Source organism: Temnothorax nylanderi, unplaced genomic scaffold, assembly GCF_030848795.1.
Source record: "Temnothorax nylanderi isolate EJ_2023f unplaced genomic scaffold, tnyl_v1.0 TNYL_tig0071_pilon, whole genome shotgun sequence".
NCBI lineage: Eukaryota > Metazoa > Arthropoda > Insecta > Hymenoptera > Formicidae > Temnothorax > Temnothorax nylanderi.
In genome coordinates, this window is record NW_027249133.1 from 16,420 (window position 1) to 36,072 (window position 19,653).

The 19,653-nt window shown below is 36.8% G+C and overlaps 3 protein-coding genes and 1 non-coding gene across 4 annotated transcripts; 1 reads left to right on the top strand and 3 right to left on the bottom strand.

Moving 5' to 3' along the window:
• Positions 1–35: 35 nt before the first annotated feature.
• Positions 36–14,333, bottom strand: LOC139773882 (homeobox protein rough). Its single transcript, XM_071708663.1, has 8 exons — positions 13,822–14,333; positions 13,496–13,685; positions 11,744–12,172; positions 11,215–11,300; positions 8,749–9,977; positions 7,968–8,226; positions 4,925–5,159; positions 36–1,672 (listed from the first exon to the last, which is right to left on the bottom strand). Exons 5-8 carry the CDS (start codon positions 8,947–8,949, stop codon positions 1,450–1,452), a joined length of 918 nt encoding a protein of 305 aa, XP_071564764.1. The 5' UTR covers positions 8,950–9,977; positions 11,215–11,300; positions 11,744–12,172; positions 13,496–13,685; positions 13,822–14,333; the 3' UTR covers positions 36–1,449.
• Positions 13,847–13,919, top strand: Trnar-ucu (transfer RNA arginine (anticodon UCU)). Its single transcript has one exon. It is a non-coding gene; the product is annotated as a tRNA-Arg (tRNA).
• Positions 14,334–14,578: 245 nt separating the features above from the next.
• Cia30 (complex I intermediate-associated protein 30) lies at positions 14,579–15,970 on the bottom strand. Its single transcript, XM_071708665.1, has 2 exons — positions 15,350–15,970; positions 14,579–15,215 (listed from the first exon to the last, which is right to left on the bottom strand). The coding sequence occupies exons 1-2, from the start codon at positions 15,718–15,720 to the stop codon at positions 14,693–14,695; spliced, it is 894 nt and encodes a 297-aa protein (XP_071564766.1). The 5' UTR covers positions 15,721–15,970; the 3' UTR covers positions 14,579–14,692.
• A 683-nt stretch (positions 15,971–16,653) lies between these two features.
• Positions 16,654–19,648, bottom strand: Cls (cardiolipin synthase). The gene is made up of 4 exons (XM_071708666.1): positions 18,479–19,648; positions 17,950–18,294; positions 17,126–17,383; positions 16,654–17,037 (listed from the first exon to the last, which is right to left on the bottom strand). The coding sequence occupies exons 2-4, from the start codon at positions 18,280–18,282 to the stop codon at positions 16,768–16,770; spliced, it is 861 nt and encodes a 286-aa protein (XP_071564767.1). The 5' UTR covers positions 18,283–18,294; positions 18,479–19,648; the 3' UTR covers positions 16,654–16,767.
• Between the last annotated feature and the right edge of the window lie 5 nt (positions 19,649–19,653).

Sequence of the window (19,653 nt, forward strand, 5' to 3'; positions counted from 1 at the left end):
TAATAGGAATATTGTATGTATTTTAGATTGTAACGCTATTTTTACGCATTTAATAAACTTTTGTTTTTAGTCTACAGAGCTGTCTTTTCATTCTCCCCTAAACTCGTGAAATACATGCAATTGCAAATTGTACTTGTGCATCGACTGTTAAAAGTTACTTGAACTTATTTATAACGCATTGCACTAATTATATGAACTGTTTGCGAAACATAAATAAATAATAAAACTATACATATATATATCTTTTTGCAATTTCGTGTATTCTCGTTATCGATTAAGCATTAATTACAGATAAAACATGTTCAAATCTTATTATATTTATATAATTAATTGCAACCCTATATGTTACGTTACTATTACGATTAATTGTGATCGTATTGACTTTTCGGTGATAATTGTTGTCAACATTTTTCTTTGTTTTTATCGTTTTCAAATCGATTTTACTCTCGGCGTGCTAAATAACAGAAAACAAGAAAAATAGAAGGTAAGTTTATAAACTAATAATTTTACTACTTCAGTGATTCAGTTTTGTTAATTAAAAAAGGTATCTCTAAGATAAGATTTTCTCAAAACTTTTGAAAATTTTTCTGTGTTACTTATTAGCAATAACGCAGTCGAAATGCGTTTCATTATAGGTTGATCCATACTAAACCAACGTGCATTTTTTTTGTTTGTACATTTAATGATGACATCTGAATGACATTCAGATCGTTCGAGCTGTGACACTTTCCAATTTTAGCGAGTGCTGGTAAGATTTGTATGAGGCATTGCCGTATTCTTTTGCGATATCGCTATCTTAATATTGTTTCGATACTGAAATATTCTTTTAAATAGTACAATGTACAAATTTAAGTTCTGCCTTTTCAACGAAAATGTAGTTTCGAAGATAATTATTTTTACTTTATTTAAAATGTTTACTAATTTTATGATTATTGATTTGTATAAGATATTAAATATTTCATTTAAGATCTCTCATCATTTACAGATATCTGAGTATCTTTAAATAATGAGATTCTTGCGGTAGCGATATAACGGAAATATTAAAAGTGTTATTCTGGCTACTGATAACGAACGAAGCTAAAACGAACAGACCTAATGAATGAAGGTTGAAAAAAACTTGTGCAACACTTTGATGAACTCTGAAAACTAAATTGATCAATCACGACTATATTTACACATTGCCTAAAAAGTACTGAAAAGTCACGAAATTAAAAAAAAAAAATAATACAAGAAAATGTGTTTTAATATCAACAGATATTGTTTCTTTTGTAGTTATCACTATAATGCCAGGAAAAATATTTATAATGCCTCATCTTTTCGTGCACGCCGAAAACTGATTGTTGAAACTGCCTCTATATCGCATAACATAGAAAAAAGAAAGAAATAAACTTATTGTCAGACTGTGTGTGTGTGTCTTAAATGAACGTGGTGATTGCGCGTGGGATTTAATTAAGTCGTGGACACGAGGTTCGGCGGATTATCGGACGTCTCGCTGCCACTGCTGCTGTAACGCGGTTGATTCTTCGAAGACGAGTCGACGACAACGGGATTGCCGGAGATGCAGGAGTGGTTGGTCACCGAGCCGTAGGTATCTTTGTACAGACAGAGGCCGCAGAATCCAGTCGCGTTGTAAAGCGGCAGGTTCACCAGGCCGTTCGACACCGCAAAGTTTCTGTAAACCACAACAAGATTTAACAACAAAGTTAAACTGTTTTCTAACAATTTTTATGGCGAGGGGGAGGGGGATCATAAACGTCGGACATTCGATGCCATGCTTTCTAGATGTGCAAACATTGCTTGCGTCTGTAAAAGAAATAGATTGTAAAAAAGGAGCAATCAACGCGTGATCGGTGCTTCCATTTGCCTGAAGTAACCGCTTTTATTCGGCGAGACATTAGGGAAGAGCGGAATCGTTACTTAAACTGTGAATCGCGTGTCGGCAGCCCTCTCCGCTCGTTCACGCTCTAAATACCTGGTTGGTTATTAAATGAAGACTGTTATGAGATGTTCCGCCGTTGAGATCTCAGTCATTTAGAACGTAATCGAGCTTTTTACAATGTGATCTAACAGACTTGACAAAACGCATTCGACAGTCTGTCCCTCTATTTTTTAAATCGAAATGTAATATTTTATGTTAAAAAGGTGGACTGATTTATGTACGCAGGCACTATATACTCAAAGTAGAACACAAGATAAGAAAAAGTTCGCCAGAATTAGCAAGTAGCCAATCTTCAGCAATGAGGACAGTGACTAAAAAAGAGAAAGAGGATCCAATATGAAGATAAGTCTTCATCCACAAAAGATGATGCTAGGTAACAATTCTCTGATTGTTATTTATATAGCATAATCTAAAGCGAGAAATTTTTTATATGATAATTTAATGCAACGTTCCAATGTTCAACCTTAACTTTAAGTGTTTCAACGACTTGGGGTTTATAACGAAAAATTGATTATTAGGCTATAGAGAAGTCCTATTTAAAAGCCGATGGAAATAAAATTCTATCCACTCGCTTCTCAGAACTCCCTTGGAAATGTCGCGTAAATGTGCCTCTTAACGTTTTTCGGAGCAAATTGAGATTGCGGAGATCAGGACTGATCGGGACTGATCAGGACGGTGCGTCCTGTGAATGCGCGAGGGTTGCGACAAGTGGATGAGAAAATCCCGCGGTTAGCACGGGGGATGCATTTATCCGGTCGTTTATCCGGTTTATCGAGCGTCAGGTGCATATCGACTGAATAACATCCGGGGCCACTCCCGCGGCGAGTGGCAAGGGTGGAACGAAGGAACGATGGAAGGGGTGGGCGAGGAGATTCGGCGGACCCCGGCGCGTCGTGCGACGCTCGACTGCGGTTCGACCGGAGTTGATACACCGATGTGATACGCCGCTAAATAGCCTTAAGTGGGATTACGTCTCCGCTATTGTGATCTGCGGCGGAAGGAGGAGCTCATACAAATTTCGGTCTTTGTGCGGCGCCGGGGCGTTCTCTCGGCACCTCGCCTCGCCTCGCCTCGCCTCGCCTCGTCTCGCCTCGCCTCGTCTCGCCTCGCATTACGGAGGGTGCCGTTTTCATCGGGCAACGTCTCTCCTCCGGACCGTGCCGGCCGTGTTCTCCGGAATAATTGTTCGCGACGGGATCCAGAGTTTGATTTCAGGTGAGATGTTCGACAGTTGTCGCGATTTAGGATATTTAGAGAAGTTATTCAAGTCCCGTTGTTGTCAGCATTTCGAAAATTGGAGAATTTATGTTTCAAAAAGCCCAGGATGACTTGAGAATAATTTTATATTTTAATGTACGGTATCATATCTCTCCGAATTGACGAAAAAAGGGAGATGATTTCTTTGGAAAAGAGTAAGTTGAAAATAAAATCTTTTTATACATTTTATTTTCAAAAGTAATTAATTTGGAAGCTGAGAAATTAATAATTGAACTTCTAGGGGCTTTATCTCATATATTAATCAGTTGGTTTTATCAGTAGCTATCAAAATATTTTATCGAGAAGATGAAAGCAATCTTAATATTTTAAGCATAATTTCTTTAAATCCGTTTTAGATGATCTATAATTCACGTTAGAATTTAGAATAGAACTTCATTTATAATTTCATATATTCGTTGTATATTTATATAGGTATTCTCTGAAATGTATTTATAAATATATTCTCACTCTTCAAATGCTTTTGTATTTATGCTCGCGCGCAAAATTATGAATTCTGTCACAATTTGCAATTCGTTTAAATTGGATTCGTTTAGTAGCTTAAATTATTTCAAACTGTTTTATTGAACGGAACATCGCTCTTTATTTATGTATTAATAGCCGCTACCGCGAGGTAGAAATTTGATAATAGGAGGTTTTTCATCTAGAAAGCGTGCATATTATTAATTTTCAAAATTACGTCTCTCGAAAATAAGGCCTCGTGTGAAAAGTCTTACTTAACATTTTACTTTTCTCATAGGACATCGTCCCCTTTTCAGTTGCGCTGAGTCAGTTCTCGGAGGTTTCCTGTATGAAATAATAAATTGTTAAATGTAATTGTACATGTTCAACAGCTTTGCTGACATATTCGTTTAATTACACTTTTCTTTCAACGTTTCTCGTAACTAAGTTTCTGATTTCGTTAACTCGTTAATTTTGAGAATTTTATCCTACATTAACTTTAACTTTCACTTAAATCTCTAAAGTAAGATTCAATTCGGGGAAATTATCCGAGCATTATAATTTTGCGTTGCGTTTCCGTTACTGAAGTTGGAAATTACAGAAATTCTAAGAACAGCTGATGAAACTAATGACCGTGGGTTAATAGTTGCATTGAAAGCACGATACATCACGCTGACAAGATAACAAATCGACTGGATGCATCGTGCGTGGGATGCAAGGATGTGGGACGTATGCGAAAATTGCCATATGTTCCATATGGCCCTCTCATTTTTCCCACGTTAGTTTCAACGAAGAGAAATTAGACAGCGTGGCTCAAGTGGTGTTGAGAAATAATAAGCGGTAAATATAAAATCCTAACTTACGAGAGAATTGTCCTTTTGGAGGATTGGAAAAATCGATTTGCCTTTCGCATCTCCTTAAAGCTTATAAAGTCTTGGAAGTCTTTGCGTTTATAGAATATCGCGAAGAAATAACGCGATACAATAGTGGTGCTACAGCTGCCTGAAGGAAGTGATACGCGAATAGAAATGCATATAGAATTCGTGCGAGATGGTTCAGAAGTTGAAAAATTTAGATATTGAATGAACTAAAAATATCACGATCTGATTAAAAACGTAAGATAGATCAAATTTCTAAACGGTTAAGAATTTAGAAGAACGAATTCATTTAATGGTATTCGTAAGGAAATCCAGAAAGACACGAGATTATATTTTAGATAAGAAAATGGACAAAATATATAATAATTATAGGAGTGAGTTGAATGAGTACCGGTACTGCTGGTCTAGCTGCGCCTTTTCGATTCTTTTGTCCTTGGCGCGCCTGTTCTGGAACCAGATTTTGATTTGCGTCTCGGTAAGTCTCAAGGAAGTTGCGAGCTCGAATCTGCGTCCCCTCGAGATGTACTCTCCCCGCCGATACTCGACTTCCAACCTCAGTGTCTGTTCGCCGCTGAATGTCGTCCTTTGTCTTCGCGGTCGGCCTTCTTTCCTTCTTCTACGCGCCACTGCGAAGAAAGAAATACAATTCTGCAGGGGCAAGAAGTTCCATTCAGACATCTATCAGAATTCACTCGCGTATGATATCACGCGATGTCCATGCGATATTTTAATTCCATCTGCGATAAACTATTTTACTGATTACGCATCACTTTTCAACAATTTAAAAATTGGACACACGCGTGTGTCGTAATTTGCTTTCTTAATACTTCAATTTGATTATAATCCTCGTTTTTCAGCACACTTGGTAGGGATTCGTGAAATAAATCTGACCGTGGTGTAATTTCATCTTCGTGATGGAATAATTAGGATGTACTGAAGAGGGGAACGGAGGAAGAGAGAAACAGAGCGATATCGGAAATTGAGGCTTCCCGAGGCTTCGTCCAATCTGGCGTAAAGCGGACACGGGATACTAATTGCGCCTTGAACCTCATAACCGCTTAGAGCAATTCGATAGATCCGCGCGATAGGGCTTTCAAGAAAAATCTGAAATATTTCATTATTATTTGGTCCGAGTTTTTCTGAGAAAAATGTTCCAATTTATATTGAAAAATCTGAGAAAAAAATCTTAAAATTCTGGGTCTTGACATTTTCATACAAATTCTGATTAATAATATAAAAAATTCTGAGACATTTTTCCACCGAGTGTAGCAATAAACGGAGGTAGAAAAATTATTTCTTGCACAGCATATGTTCATTTCTGTATTACGTCGACGATACCGCGGCACCTGTTAAGCATCTCTCGACGTTCAAACGGAATAAATTGGGATCGCGGGGATCAAAGCGTGATATACGTCACCAGGCATCGCCGTAGGTATATAGATTCCTCGCGATACAATTTAAGCCTCAAGCCGGCAATGCGCGACTTACAAACACCCGGCGCGTGTATTTTCCGGCGAGTCGAGTCGCGGTGGCTTGTGAGGCTTAGGCGGGCCGGGAGAGGAGGAGAGAGAGAGAGAGAGAGAGAGCCAGGTTTTTCAGGGAATACCGCGGCGCGTATTTCTCGCATTGAGGAGCGGCCAACTGCGTCTCGTAATCTCATCACAATATCGCGACGAAGTGTCGAAGCGGGATAAAACCGCGCGCGGTTTGTCCTCGCAATGTTTTTGTCAAACTTTCCAGATGAAGAGTGAAATTCGTTAATTCGTCCCCCTCCCCTTCGCCAACGGCTGTCGCGATATCCTCAGCGGGATATCCTCGGAAAGCCCGTTTGTAAAAACTGCTGGAAGTGATATCCAGTCAAAATCCGCTGTCGCTTTTCACACCGCACTTGTCCCATTTTTAAAATCCATCGTTTAACTGTGAGGGGTGTTCGGTCGGAACGCTCCTGTTTCACAGCTGATATACCGTTCTATATATAACGTTGTAGCTCGAATAGTTTCCGAGACAATTGGAAGATTTGGAAAACTTTCGACACGCGGGCAATCGCGCAATCGAGATTGCGAGGAAAAACGAGATCGTTCGGAAAGTTTCCTTTTAAATTTTTTAACTTCGTAGTAGCTTTCTAAAAAGAAACTTATATCCGTTTGAAAACAATTACTCGCCGAACGTTCTGGTGGTTTTACCTAGGTGATTACTATGACAGCTCAACGGAATTTCGAGTATTTTGGAAACAAATAATTATTTTTTGTACTTGAAGAAGCTACAATTTTCATATAGAATTCTGTTTTCTAATACTTTATCAAAAATCCGTCGACCTTCCGCGTAAGATAATTTTTCTTAAGATAATAAGATAATGTACTCCTTTTAACGCCTGATGTGCCTAAAAATCTGAAAAATAGATATAAACGAACAAAATATTTTTCGAGAAGAAAAGCCGGGCCATTGAAAAAAAATGTTGGAAGCTTTACTATAGATTTCAAAGGCAGCTGAATTGATTTCTTCGAAATAATTCCCGTGTGGGACTGTGCGCCATTGTCGCGCAGAGGAGACGACAGAAGAGTGCCTCGATATATCCTCCCCGTCTGGACGGTGGTCGTGTGTCCGCTCGGCGTCACGTAATGCGCCATCACAAAATCTGCTTACTGATTCGCGAATACTCGAACGCAAAGACGTCTTTCGATTCTCAGCTTACGGCAAGAGGAGGAGGCGGCTAGAAAATATGAGAGAGGAAGAGAGAGAGAGAGAGAGAGAGAGAATCGAGTTTTTAGAGACGCGTTATGCAGTCAACTATATTTCCATGACATATCTCTATGCATGATGGATGCACGGATGGAACAGAATGCTTGTTTCTTGATCAAAAATACATTGCCACGTAGAATATTATATGAAATCCATCCTCTAAAATTCGAGATTTTAGTATGAATATAATTTACTATATACTAATGTTATATATGAATAGTATACTATAATTTTGAATAAAAAAATGTTTTGAACGTCCAATTGACCACCGTTCCAGCGCTAAGATCTTGATATATTCACAAAATGGCTAACGATTCATCCAACTGCTCGTTTTACTACTATAGATTTTAACGTAAAGAACCTCGGTGAGGCCAGTTTATTTTCAGGTATTTAAAATCCGGAGAGCCATAAACAATCCTGATATTTTCAAAAAATTCGGAATGATAACGCGAATTATTAAGCCAATTAAATTACTTATTGTTAGTAAAAATAAAGCAACATTTGTCAAATCTAATTTAATTACGTCGCGTTGGTGAACTTAGATTTATTGCCTGATTAAAATTGATTTAATAAAATTTAATAAAAGATTTATGTGCATTGATTATGATTCTTCCAGGACAATGAAAGACACGTGTGTGCCGTGTTATTAATTGCGAAAAACTGAAATTTACAACGCGAAATCGACGGGAGCTTACGGAAGGCTGAGAATCCTTGAAAGTGGTGCTCGGCGATGGACTGATGATTCGGCAGAACGTGAAGATGCGGCGGCAGCGTGGGCGGATGCGCGAGCTGCGTTAGATGAAAAGTCTGACCGGGTCCCCGCGGAAGAAATCCGTGCAGGAAAGGCAGTCTCACCCCCGTGAGCACCGAGTCTTTCTTCGTTTCCTTGCTCTCGAATATTTTACTATTCGCGACGTCGCTTGGCACTTTTTCGAGGTCCTTGGCGTGTGACACCTTGCAAAGATGGAACGGTGACAGTTTTTAATCCAGATATATTTCGATACACATCGATCGGACTTAAGATTTTCTTAACTTTAAAGAAGGGTCGATCTCTCACAAACTCCAAGAAATTTTTTTAATGGTTCGAGAAAAATTAATCGTAAAAAGTTAAGAGGAAAGAGGGATTAAATACAGATTTATTTTCGCGCAATTTCTTAAAACACATCCGTTCAATTAATGTCGCAATCTTATTTTACAGTTGTCTAGTTACACTGTTAAAGTAGTGTTAAATTATAGTATTCAATTTAAGTCACTTTTAACCATTTCTATAGGTCGCCACTGCTCCTATTCGATATGTTAATTTAACTAAACCAATGGAGTTAAAATAATACTGTTTTGTGTTAAAATAATAAATTTCGACACACATGATAGTTAAAAATGACAAAATGTTATTTAACTCAAAGTATTGGTTTAATACTTCTTTCATTCTTTAATATTTAACGGTGAATATGTTAGTAGAGAGAGGGATCTACTCACAGGCAATATTTTGTGTGATTCGGGTGAATCGGAAAGCGCGTGTGATGCTCTCTCCGTGATCTCTGGCGAGGAATCCGAACTCTCTCTCGCGTGGTCCTCGTCCTCGTCATCCTCCGTTTTCTTCGTCGCCTCCAAATGGCCGTAAAGCCGCGCGAAGAAACGTCGCGGCGACGACGGCCTTCTCGTCTTCTTCGCGGACATTTTTACGAATTGTAGATTCGATGATTCATACGGCGTCTCGAAGGATTTACGAATATTTCTTCCAGGTAAAGCAGGATGATCTAGAAAAAGTCTCTCTTCTTAAAGGCGGAATTCTTCCAAATAAAGAAGACGTTTGAAAGATTTCTTCTTCTTATTGAAGAATAAACCTCGGAAGTTCTGTGTTTGTCAAAGTATTCGCTTCTAGGATGAATAAATGGATCTTGAGTTCTTGAACATGGAGTATTTTTTTTTTTTTTCAAAAAGATTCAGGATCTCTTCCGTCCAAATTTCAACGGATTTACATCGGTTTTAGAAAACGTTTGACCGATATTCCAAGACGTTCATGGGAACCAGAACTTGGAATTTCTAGAACGCGGCGTTTCACGGTTTCACAAACCAAATTTTCCAGTCCTTGAAAGTTTTATAAACCTGATTATCTCTCATATGTAATTCACTTTTCTTCTATTTCCCGATTCCTTATTGCTCCTTTTTATTATTATCGAAATTCATTTTCACTCGACGTCGCTGTGTCCCGAATTAACTTCCGGTATTAATAACTTCACAAGAATACAATTGTCCGATCATGACTGAAGTTATCCCGCGGGATTCTCGGAAAGTTCGCACTGTATGCGGCGCCCCGCGGGGCCGAGGATCAGAAGTGCGGCGGATTCCGCGAGCTGGAGGACGTCAGTTTCTGCGGGGTGGCACGCGCGTCTGAATCACCTGGCTGTCCTCCATTCTCTCACCTCGTGCCGACTGGAAGCGCGGGATCGCGGTAGGGGGCAATATCTCCCTTCCATCCGGAGATATCACTCCACCCTCGGCCACCCTCCCTCACCCGTGCGGCGCTGCACCGCCCCTATGCGAAATCGCACGTGCGGCCGCATTTGTGCGGCCGAAAGTTTTGCTTCCTGTGAACGGATAAACACGCGATACCCCTTAGGATATCCCGAATTGATCGTTCCGGTCTCGGCCTTCTTCGAATGTCGCGAAGCGTTTGTAACATCGTCCAAGGACGAAGATTCTTGCTGAAAACGAAAATTACGAATTACGATCTATAATAATGAATTATCTATAAATTCTTTAAAAAATTCTAAAAAATTTATAGCTTCTTAATACAAATATCAAGGGGTGTTATATTTGTCGCAAACATACATATACACATATTCGATATAATATATTTTAATTACCTACTTTTTAGAACAGGTCGACAATTATTTCAACGAATATAAACTATTAAATTTTAGAGGCTCTATATAAATACGAAATAATCTTACCGCTTGGAATTGTTAATAATAGAGCTCATCTTACAATTAGTGGATTGTTCAATGTCATACACATTTCTCTAATTGTATAAAATCATATAATCAATTAATTATTAATTATTTGCGTATATTTATACAGAAATACAATTTTTTTGAATCTGAAATTTAATCTCCGGCAAATCGTAATATGGTCTCTTTTAAATAAATAATAAATATCTTTGTATTTAACTTCGCGACTTGAGATATATCCCAATTTTTTAAGATAAAATACATGTAGTTTTATAAATGTTACATGCACTAAACTGTGTGCATGGATTCGCAATGCAATAAAAAGAAGAGGATACATTTTTGAATAAACAATGAAGGAGGAAAATACGAGTTATTTTAATAATCGCGAGGCCAATCATGCGTTGTTTCGCGAGGAAATGAAAGGGGGTTTTCGCGAATAGGAATGAAAAAAAGAACCGCGCGCGCGGTTTAGCGTGAACAGCGAGATTGCTGTGAGTTCATTCTATTCTCAATTTTCTTGCAATGAAACGACGCGTTGCCGATGAATCCCGATTATTAATACTTGTTGGCATTCAAATGTTTCCCCTTCGACTCCAATCTTTGACCGAAATATTAATTCTCTCTACCGGCCCTTTTTTAATACAGATGTTACATTATTCAAGCAGCGAGGAGTAAATCCAATTGCGAAAATCGAAGCTCGTTATAAAATATAAAGTTTGCGACGTTATTTTAGATATATGTATCTATATAGGATGTCCTACACTTTAACTGCATTACTTGATTTTTTTACGATAAATATTTTAGTGATTTAGTCAATGTGGAAATTTTTTTTACTTTTTGCTTTGTCGTTGCTTTTTCTGATAGATATTTCGATGAATTTGGATTCAACTTTTCGAAAACGTGGACCACTAATAATTTTTAAGTTATAAAAATTTAAAAAGGGGCTTTTCTTCGAAATAAGGTTCAGAGAGTCAAATAATAAAACTGTTACCTGCGATTCGAATATGCCTTGAAAATTTCTATTTTTAATTTATTCGCCGTAGTTCATCATCGAATTCGGAATCCGTAAGAAACAATCTGTAAAAACACAAAACGTTGCCAATTGAAATTTTCGAGATATTTCGTAACGTAACGCATCAATATTATTTCATTTCAATTTTATTTTGCGTAATATTTCCAATATTCATTTTCGATACATTATCGCTCAATTATCTTTAATTCGTGCATCACGTTTTATACACATCCGCATCGCCATTCCATTCCTCAAAAGATCAAGCGAGATGACGCAGCGACAGAACGGAAACAGCGATAGCAACAACGAGCGACAACGAGCTCCTGCAAAGCCCCCCCCGGCTATTAAACGCTCGCCGACGCTCGGCGGCTAAAAAACTTGGGCAACACTCTCCGCGGCATCCCAGCATCATGGACCATCCGCCCCCAGCCCTTCGTTCCCTCTGCCCCATACCACCCCTTTCGGTTTCCCGGATGATCTGATTGTTTCACGTTCGCATGAGATTTACCTGCACGGCGGCGGCGGCGGCGGCGGCTGCGGTGACGGCGGCGGCGGAGCGGTGGAGGCGGATTCTGGATGCTGGGACCAATCGGGTGGCGGTCGGAGATCGATGTAATTAGAGAGGAGCCAACCCGGCGAGAGGCCGGAGACACGGGGGTGGCATGCGCGGCGGGCAACGCGCCCGCGCCGCGGTGGGTGCCCGCCGCGCGGCCCGCTCTAACGCTTCTCGCGTGTATATGGGTGTCTAATTCCCTTTGTGCGTCGCCTATTGTCGGCATTACGATTATTACGCTCACGCTGATTTCGCTCGTCGTCGTGTAGTCGTCGTCGACGCGACGCGACAATACAATTATCGTTATCCCCACGGTCAATACGCGACGCCGACGACGAGCGGCGTCGGGACACTGCAGATGCGCGCCGTTTATCGACGTGTTCTCTGGAAAACAAATTGTTGTTATTATTATTATTATTGTTATGGTTGTTATTATTATTGTTATATGTTGTATTGTTGTTGTTGTTGTTACTTTTTCCAAATGCTAGGAAAACAATAAGCTATTCAAAGTATTTTGGCTCGGTCGTCGCGCTGAATGAATAAATCGGAGCCGCGAGTAAAATATTGCGATAAAATTGCGTTATCGTTAATGTTCTTAAATTTTTCACTTTTAAATAAAATGTATGTGTGTAATGTACAATTACAATATATTTCAAACTGTATTAAGATGTTTATTTAAAATATATCGAATATGTTAATTTGTACGGCAAAGTCTGTATAAAATAATCTCTCCGAAAGATGTATTCTCGGAGATTTTTGGACGTTGAGAATTAATTCACGTTTAACTGGAGATTGAACGCGACGGCCAATTTTGCAATTTATTTGATATATACTGTACTTATTTATTCATATTTAAATGAAAGCATGTAGTAAAATTTCTAAACTATTGCTGAATAAAAAAGTAATTTCTCTAGAATTCTTATTTCGAATATATTTTCGAATAAAATCAACTGAAGCCGAAATAAAAGATCTAAAAGTATTTTTCCGGCGTGATATTCATGTGAGCTTTTAATTTTCGAAGAATTTGAATAAAATTGATACAGTCAATCCTGAGATCTCGAAGTACAAATTTATTATTAATATTATTATTATTATTAGTTTTGTATTGTCATTATTATATTCTTTTTACCTTATCATTTACTTTTCTATTTAGTCTTTGGCTCACATATACACACACTTTTTCTTCGCACGGAATAATTAAAAAATTCGAACGTCCAAAGCGTCGCTTAAAACACAATTTCGGCAAACTCATTATTCTTCGTAACGTCAGCATTGGCTTTTAAACTAGCAACAGTAAAAAGTTATCACAAACAAGAAGAATTATTTTTACATTGCCCTCTTGAATGACTTTAGGAAAAGTTCTCTTTTAGATTCTCTTTAGATTTAAAAAAAAGAGATTTATTATAATACAAGTTTTTCTGCTACCGTTTTCTTACTATTGTTACGGTTTCTTATGAACAGTCAGTCATTATACTGTAACGTCTGTAACCATTTTATTATGAAAAAAATATTTTTATTTGAAAAACTTAGTGACCTCGCATTTTTTATGAAAAAAACAATTCTTGATTTGTATAAAATAATATAAGTGATAGCGTGCATGAAATAAATAAAATTTGTTTTTCTTCAATTATTATAAATATCTCTAAAATTGCGAGATTGTTACAACAGATCGGCTTATGTATCTAATAAAATTATGAAGAAGCTTACCTAATTATTGCTTAGAAACTTGGGATGACGAGAACTAATTGTTAGGATAGTCCATGGTCCACTTTTTTTTCATTATATCGCACAATTGTTTCCATATTTAGAATTTATCGACCAATATATGACCATAAATGTTTCTCAAAATAATCTTTGTCAATCTTTTATTCTCTCTGTGATTCCTGAACTCCTCGATCTGATGAAGAAAATGCATCATTTACCCTTTAAAACAATTTTCACCGTTCTTAAAAGATTCTAAAAATAAAATATCAAAATAATATGCGAAACTTAATTATTTTTTTTATCGCGATAAATTAATGGTGCTATATTACTTTTTATTTCAAGGAAGACTACCAAGTCCCTTTGGCGCAGAGGATAGCGCGTTGGACTTCTAATCCAAAGGTCGTGGGTTCGATCCCCACAAGGGATGGTACTCCTTTTTCTTCTTTTTTTTCATTCTTCTTTTCTCGTTTTGTACAGCTGTACGGTTCATATTTTTTATATAAATAGTAAAAAAAACAATTATGAAAAAAACTGGCAAAAGAATGTCTTTTCTATTAATTTACTTATTATTACATTACTCAATATAAAATTTATACTTGTAGTAGACACATAGTATTGGACACACACGCGCGCGCGCATACATACACGCACATATTCATGCAATTTGAAATCTAATTTGGAGGCTCTGTAACTCCTCGCGCTAGAATTCGGCATAGATATCTATTTATAATTTCATATGTCGTACAATACTGAAAACGTTCAAAGAATCATGATAATACATACATATTTAAAGCAAATATGAAAAAATACATATATATATTAAACTATACATATGTATTTTTTCATATTTCATATAAAATTTTCATATTTTTCATATAAAATTATAAAAAAGCTTCTATTTAAAAAAGCCTAAAAAACTTCTATATACAGAGGATTGTATTTTTAAGGGCAGATATATCCAGGAGGAAGCCACTTAAATTGTTTAAAATTTTTAATACCACATTCTATGACTTTTCCCTTTTCCTCACACTTAAATAAATACGATGGCAAACAAGCTTGTTCTTCAACCCTTTTAGATTCGCTAAATAAATTAAATTAAGTTGAAATTTATTATTCACATATTGTACAATGTATATTCTTTTTTTCTGCTATAGCTATATCATCTCTGCACAGATGGTAACAATAGTTATATCTTACATACTAAAATTTGATTCCTGAAACATCGTAAGATTCATAAGCAAACTCTTCTCTATGGAATTCATCACACTCTAAACCAATATAATCGATTTCTAGTCTGAAGTGGCCGGAAACGTCATCCGCCAGCGATATGCCAAGATTCGAAATCTCATGTAGCTCGATCGGGATCTGTGCATCCTGCAGCCTGCCTTTACTTGAAAATATAAACTTGGAGAATGGTACCCTGACGTATTGCCAATAAGGTCCGCCTCTGGTATGGAACACGTAATGATACACGTCATTCCAAGTCAAGTCAAATATGCCTCTAGTATTGATGTTCAGCACGTAGCATCTGCCATCTCCTCTAACGCGAAGGACGATATGGGTGTACTCTGCCCAATTGTGATAAATTTCACGCTTGAAAGACCTTCGTTTAGGTACACTGTTAATATTACAATAACCAGCGTACTTTACTTTCCCATCTTTGGGTACACGGGGGTTTATTGTGCCCGAAAACACCCCAGTCCCAGTAGAAGACATCTCTAATCTAGAAAGAAGGAAACAGTAAGAAAATATAGATATGTAACAGTTGAGAAATGAATATAACATAAAAATATGTAGTATTATATATATATATATTTTTTTTTTATATAGATATGTGCATATAATTTATGTCCTTACTTGGCTGTTGAATAACCTTCATTGTAATCACTGTCACATGTGACAACCCACTGATCCAACGACTTCGGATCGCCCTTAAATCGCCAGACAACATCAACTTCGTTTTGTCTGTATATAAAAATAGGATCGTTTCTCAACTTTTCCTTCACCTCCTCCATTAAAAGACCAAACTCTTCCTTAAACTGTCGGTATCCTTCGCTTATTCTACCAAGAATGCTTAAATGTTGCTTCGGTGGTGGTTTATCATACTTTGATTCATAACCAGACCTTCGATCCTGTTGAAATAGACATGATAGGCTTGAAGTCGCGTGCAATTTTCTTCTGCCGATCACAAAGTCCGTTAATATCTTGCTAAAGATTCGCCTATTCATATTTGTCTGAGATTGTATACAAGGATTGTAAGTTAGGTTATCTTCTGTTCCTTTTTAATTCATTCCAAAGATGCAATTTTTCATTACATTATAAATCCTCCTTTGAATATATAGTGTCTATACAGTGTAAAACAACTTCCTATTTATAATTCTACAAAACTATACATTTAAAAAAATCGACAGGAACGACGAACTAATCCCGAATGTCCCGAATTGATCTCGGACTCTCATCGGAGACCTCACGGAACTATAATGGCTATATTTATATTACACTACAAAGTGCAGATCATATTTTCATTCATTATACATTTTTAAGAGCCAAAATGCAGAAATTTAACTCTATGGAAGTTTTCCGAACAATGCGAGGAAAAAGCTAAGAAAATGAGGAAATATTCCTCCGAGATAAAAAAAAACAGCAAAACCAAGACCATTAGAACTATACATTACAGTAAAGTACAGAAATTCAAAACTCAAGGGGTAATAAAATAAAATTCCAATTCTTAAGAACTAGAAAAAGATAAAAAGTAAATTAAACCGAGATTAAAGTTAATCTGCATTAATAGAAATGAACATAAAATGTTTATATCAGATTACTGTTAAATAACTTCATATGGAGCAATAATCAGAACAAATAATCGAATTTGCTAAGATTTCTTTTACACTAAATTGCCATACATAAAGAGAACAGATTACCTGGGAAGATTTTGTATGAATTTTGGAAAGTTTTCAAAGATACTTGGGGAATTTTATACAAAAGTGTACTTCAAAAGACACGAATGCGCGGCATCATTCTCTGCAACAATCTCATTTTTCTATAATAAAAATATTTTGTATATCATCTTAAATATCGTACTTTACAAAACCTTATACATATGAAGTCTCGTAGACGAGTACCTTTTTCAAAAAGTTTCAAAATTAAGAAAGAATTATTAATCTCTGTACAAGATAGTAGATATAATATATAGTACATACAAAAAGAAGTAATATACATCGTACAATCTAAATAAATGAAGGCTAATATAATACATATAATATACAGTCTGGGGTCTAAGGTGATGTTCGCGTCGGGGTTTTCTTCTTCCTCAACAATTTATACGTATCCTTCGATAATAGATAACTGACACCTCCTGCAACTGTTGTGAATGCCGTTATATAGTACAGGCATTGCAAGATCGGATGGTCTACGAAATGATAAACTGGGGAAGCCAACGTTCCAGCAATCAGAGCCAGTTGCACTCCGGTGTTTAGCTTGCTCGTTAAAGTCGGTGCCAATTGTACGGTAGCATGCGTAGGATCGAAGTACCTTGCCAAGGTTTTCTGAAATTACGTCACATCGAGAGATTAATCCACCGACACGTTCGGACAAATGGTATGTAACGGAATTAACAAGTAACGTAATATATACCGGTGGAGGTAAGGAACGATATCTAATGTAAGATGCAGCAGTTACTAGAACGACGTCGCGCGTGACAACGAGACAAGTGAGCGGGACTGGTATCAAGCCGACCCAGGCCAGAGAGAGAAACATCGTCCCGACGAGTAACTTGTCCGCGACTGGATCCAGAAAGCTTCCGAGTTTCGAGGCCTGCGACGTCCAAGTGCGCGCAATCCATCCGTCCGCCAAATCGCTCAGTCCTGCAAACGCAAGCAACCATAGCGCTATCTACGCCATGGTACAGATATTTTTTAAGACACCTGTAACGTGACACGCCATATAATTGCAACAAAGTCAATTGAGAAATTATAATTAATATATTTTCTATATTACTAATAAATAATGAAATGTCTAAAATGTTATTTTATCAAAACATAAATAAAACGTGCTCTTTGCTTTTTTAAAATAGAAATTGCATTAGAATGTGCCGTGTTGTAACATATATAGCATTATGAAAACGAAAGATATGTTTAATAAATGTATCATTAACAAGTTAACAAGTAAAAAGTAGACTTTGAGAGCGCAACATAGTTAACAATGCGTAAGTTAACGTTATAACAATTGTTAATCACTAATAAAGTATACAATTATATAAATCAGACGATTCGGCTCTGCTTTAAGCCATCATCAAGCGTCTGTTTTATAATTATGTATCTCATCCGTTTTATAATTACGCACCGTTAATTCCGTTGTATTCTCAAAGTCTGTCTTTTACCTTACTCGTTAATTTTAGTATCGAGAGTCCTTAGTTACTTATCCACTTATTTGAACGTATCTTTGTCGAAATATCGTACCTGATAATCTTGTGTCAGGATCAAATAACTTAAGAACGGTGATGTTATTATACGACCCATGCAAATAAAATTGGGTATCGTCCAAATGTTTTCCCTTTCAATGATCTCTTCCACTTTTCTTCTTGTACGTTTAAAATTTTGCATTATACGTATTCGCAATGCTTTCTTCTGCGTCCGTTCATTCGCCCCGATACGCTGCCTGTAGCGATTTTCACTCTCTTTGACGTAGAATCTGGCTTGGCACATAGGTATGTACCGTCTTAAGCAATGCTCTATTAGACCCTTGTTCAAGGCTGTACAGTGTCCAAACCGTAGAACAGTAAAGTAGTTCATAATTATTTGCTCCTACATAAGAAACAGAATAAAAAAAACATTACTTTCAATAACATCAAACGTAACTTGATAAATATAAAGCATGCTCTATTGCAAAGATAAATAACGGAATACTGTTTGTCACTTGGTTTTAAGAAGATTATACACTATTTTAGCGAAATTTTCAATTTCTAGGCTTGGTTCTGCAGAAACTGACCTGGCCCACCGTCGCACCTGGAAATATTCCCTTCCAAGTTGTTTATTTGAATTTCAATAAAGCGCAACGTTATACGTTATATTTTCTGTAATAAATTCTGAAATATTCCATGAAACGTCCCGAACTAAATTATTTAACTCCACGCACGGAATATGCGCGTGTCTTCTGCTCGCGACGAACGACTTTATTTTTGAGGTTAGATTTCGCAGACAGACTGACAGAGACAGAGTACGGACGTTAACAAACCAACTACTCTTCATAACAAAAAACACAAGTGAATTGAATTCACGAATCACTTGAAATAGAGAGGCTCCAAAGTACATATTGATATATTATTTGTTTTATGTGCAATTGTTTAAGAAAATATAATAAAATATAAGACGCCGTTATAACAAATATTAAATTTTATTCAAATTTAATTATAATTATATATATATTAGAATAAGTAAATTAAGTATAGCCTGAGATGATTATGGATTATGGAAGTGACCTAACTGCGTCATGTATTTAATTCTCATCTTTTGAGATTTCGGCTCTTGCATTTGTGCGTAACTGCGTATTTAAATTAAGATATTTGTTATTATATATAATTATATAATTATATGATTATAGCAAAATTTTCTATTAGAAATGATTGTATTATATAATTATATAATTATACGTAATTATATACAATCATTTCTGATAGAAAATTTCGCTGTAAGCAATTTCGCTGATTGGATCAACCCTTCGTAGTCAGACTTCTCTAGAATCCCGTGTTTAGTCGTATGGATCCAGGCGATTTTGAATGGTTGACATTTTAATGGTATCGGTCCGATCGGGTTCAAATAATTCTGGAACATACCTTGAACATTCTAGAATATAAAACAACTGCGATTTTGTGAGTGATTAAATGACGACATGTTGAAAAAAAATCGTGAACGAGTACATGCGTAAAAAAGTAGCTTTTTCACTTAAAAAAAATAGTCCTCTAGTGCGCGTTTCAAAAAATGTGGATTTATCAGCAAATAATGTTGGTTTATATTATTATAGGTATCCTGAGTACACGTAAGTATTATTGTTTTTTTTTTCGTTATAATACGCTATTATAGAGGCTCTCTACACCGGACCGTTTGATACGCGTACCAAGTACTATATCCGTATCAAATCCGTATCAAATCTCGGGTTATCCCAGT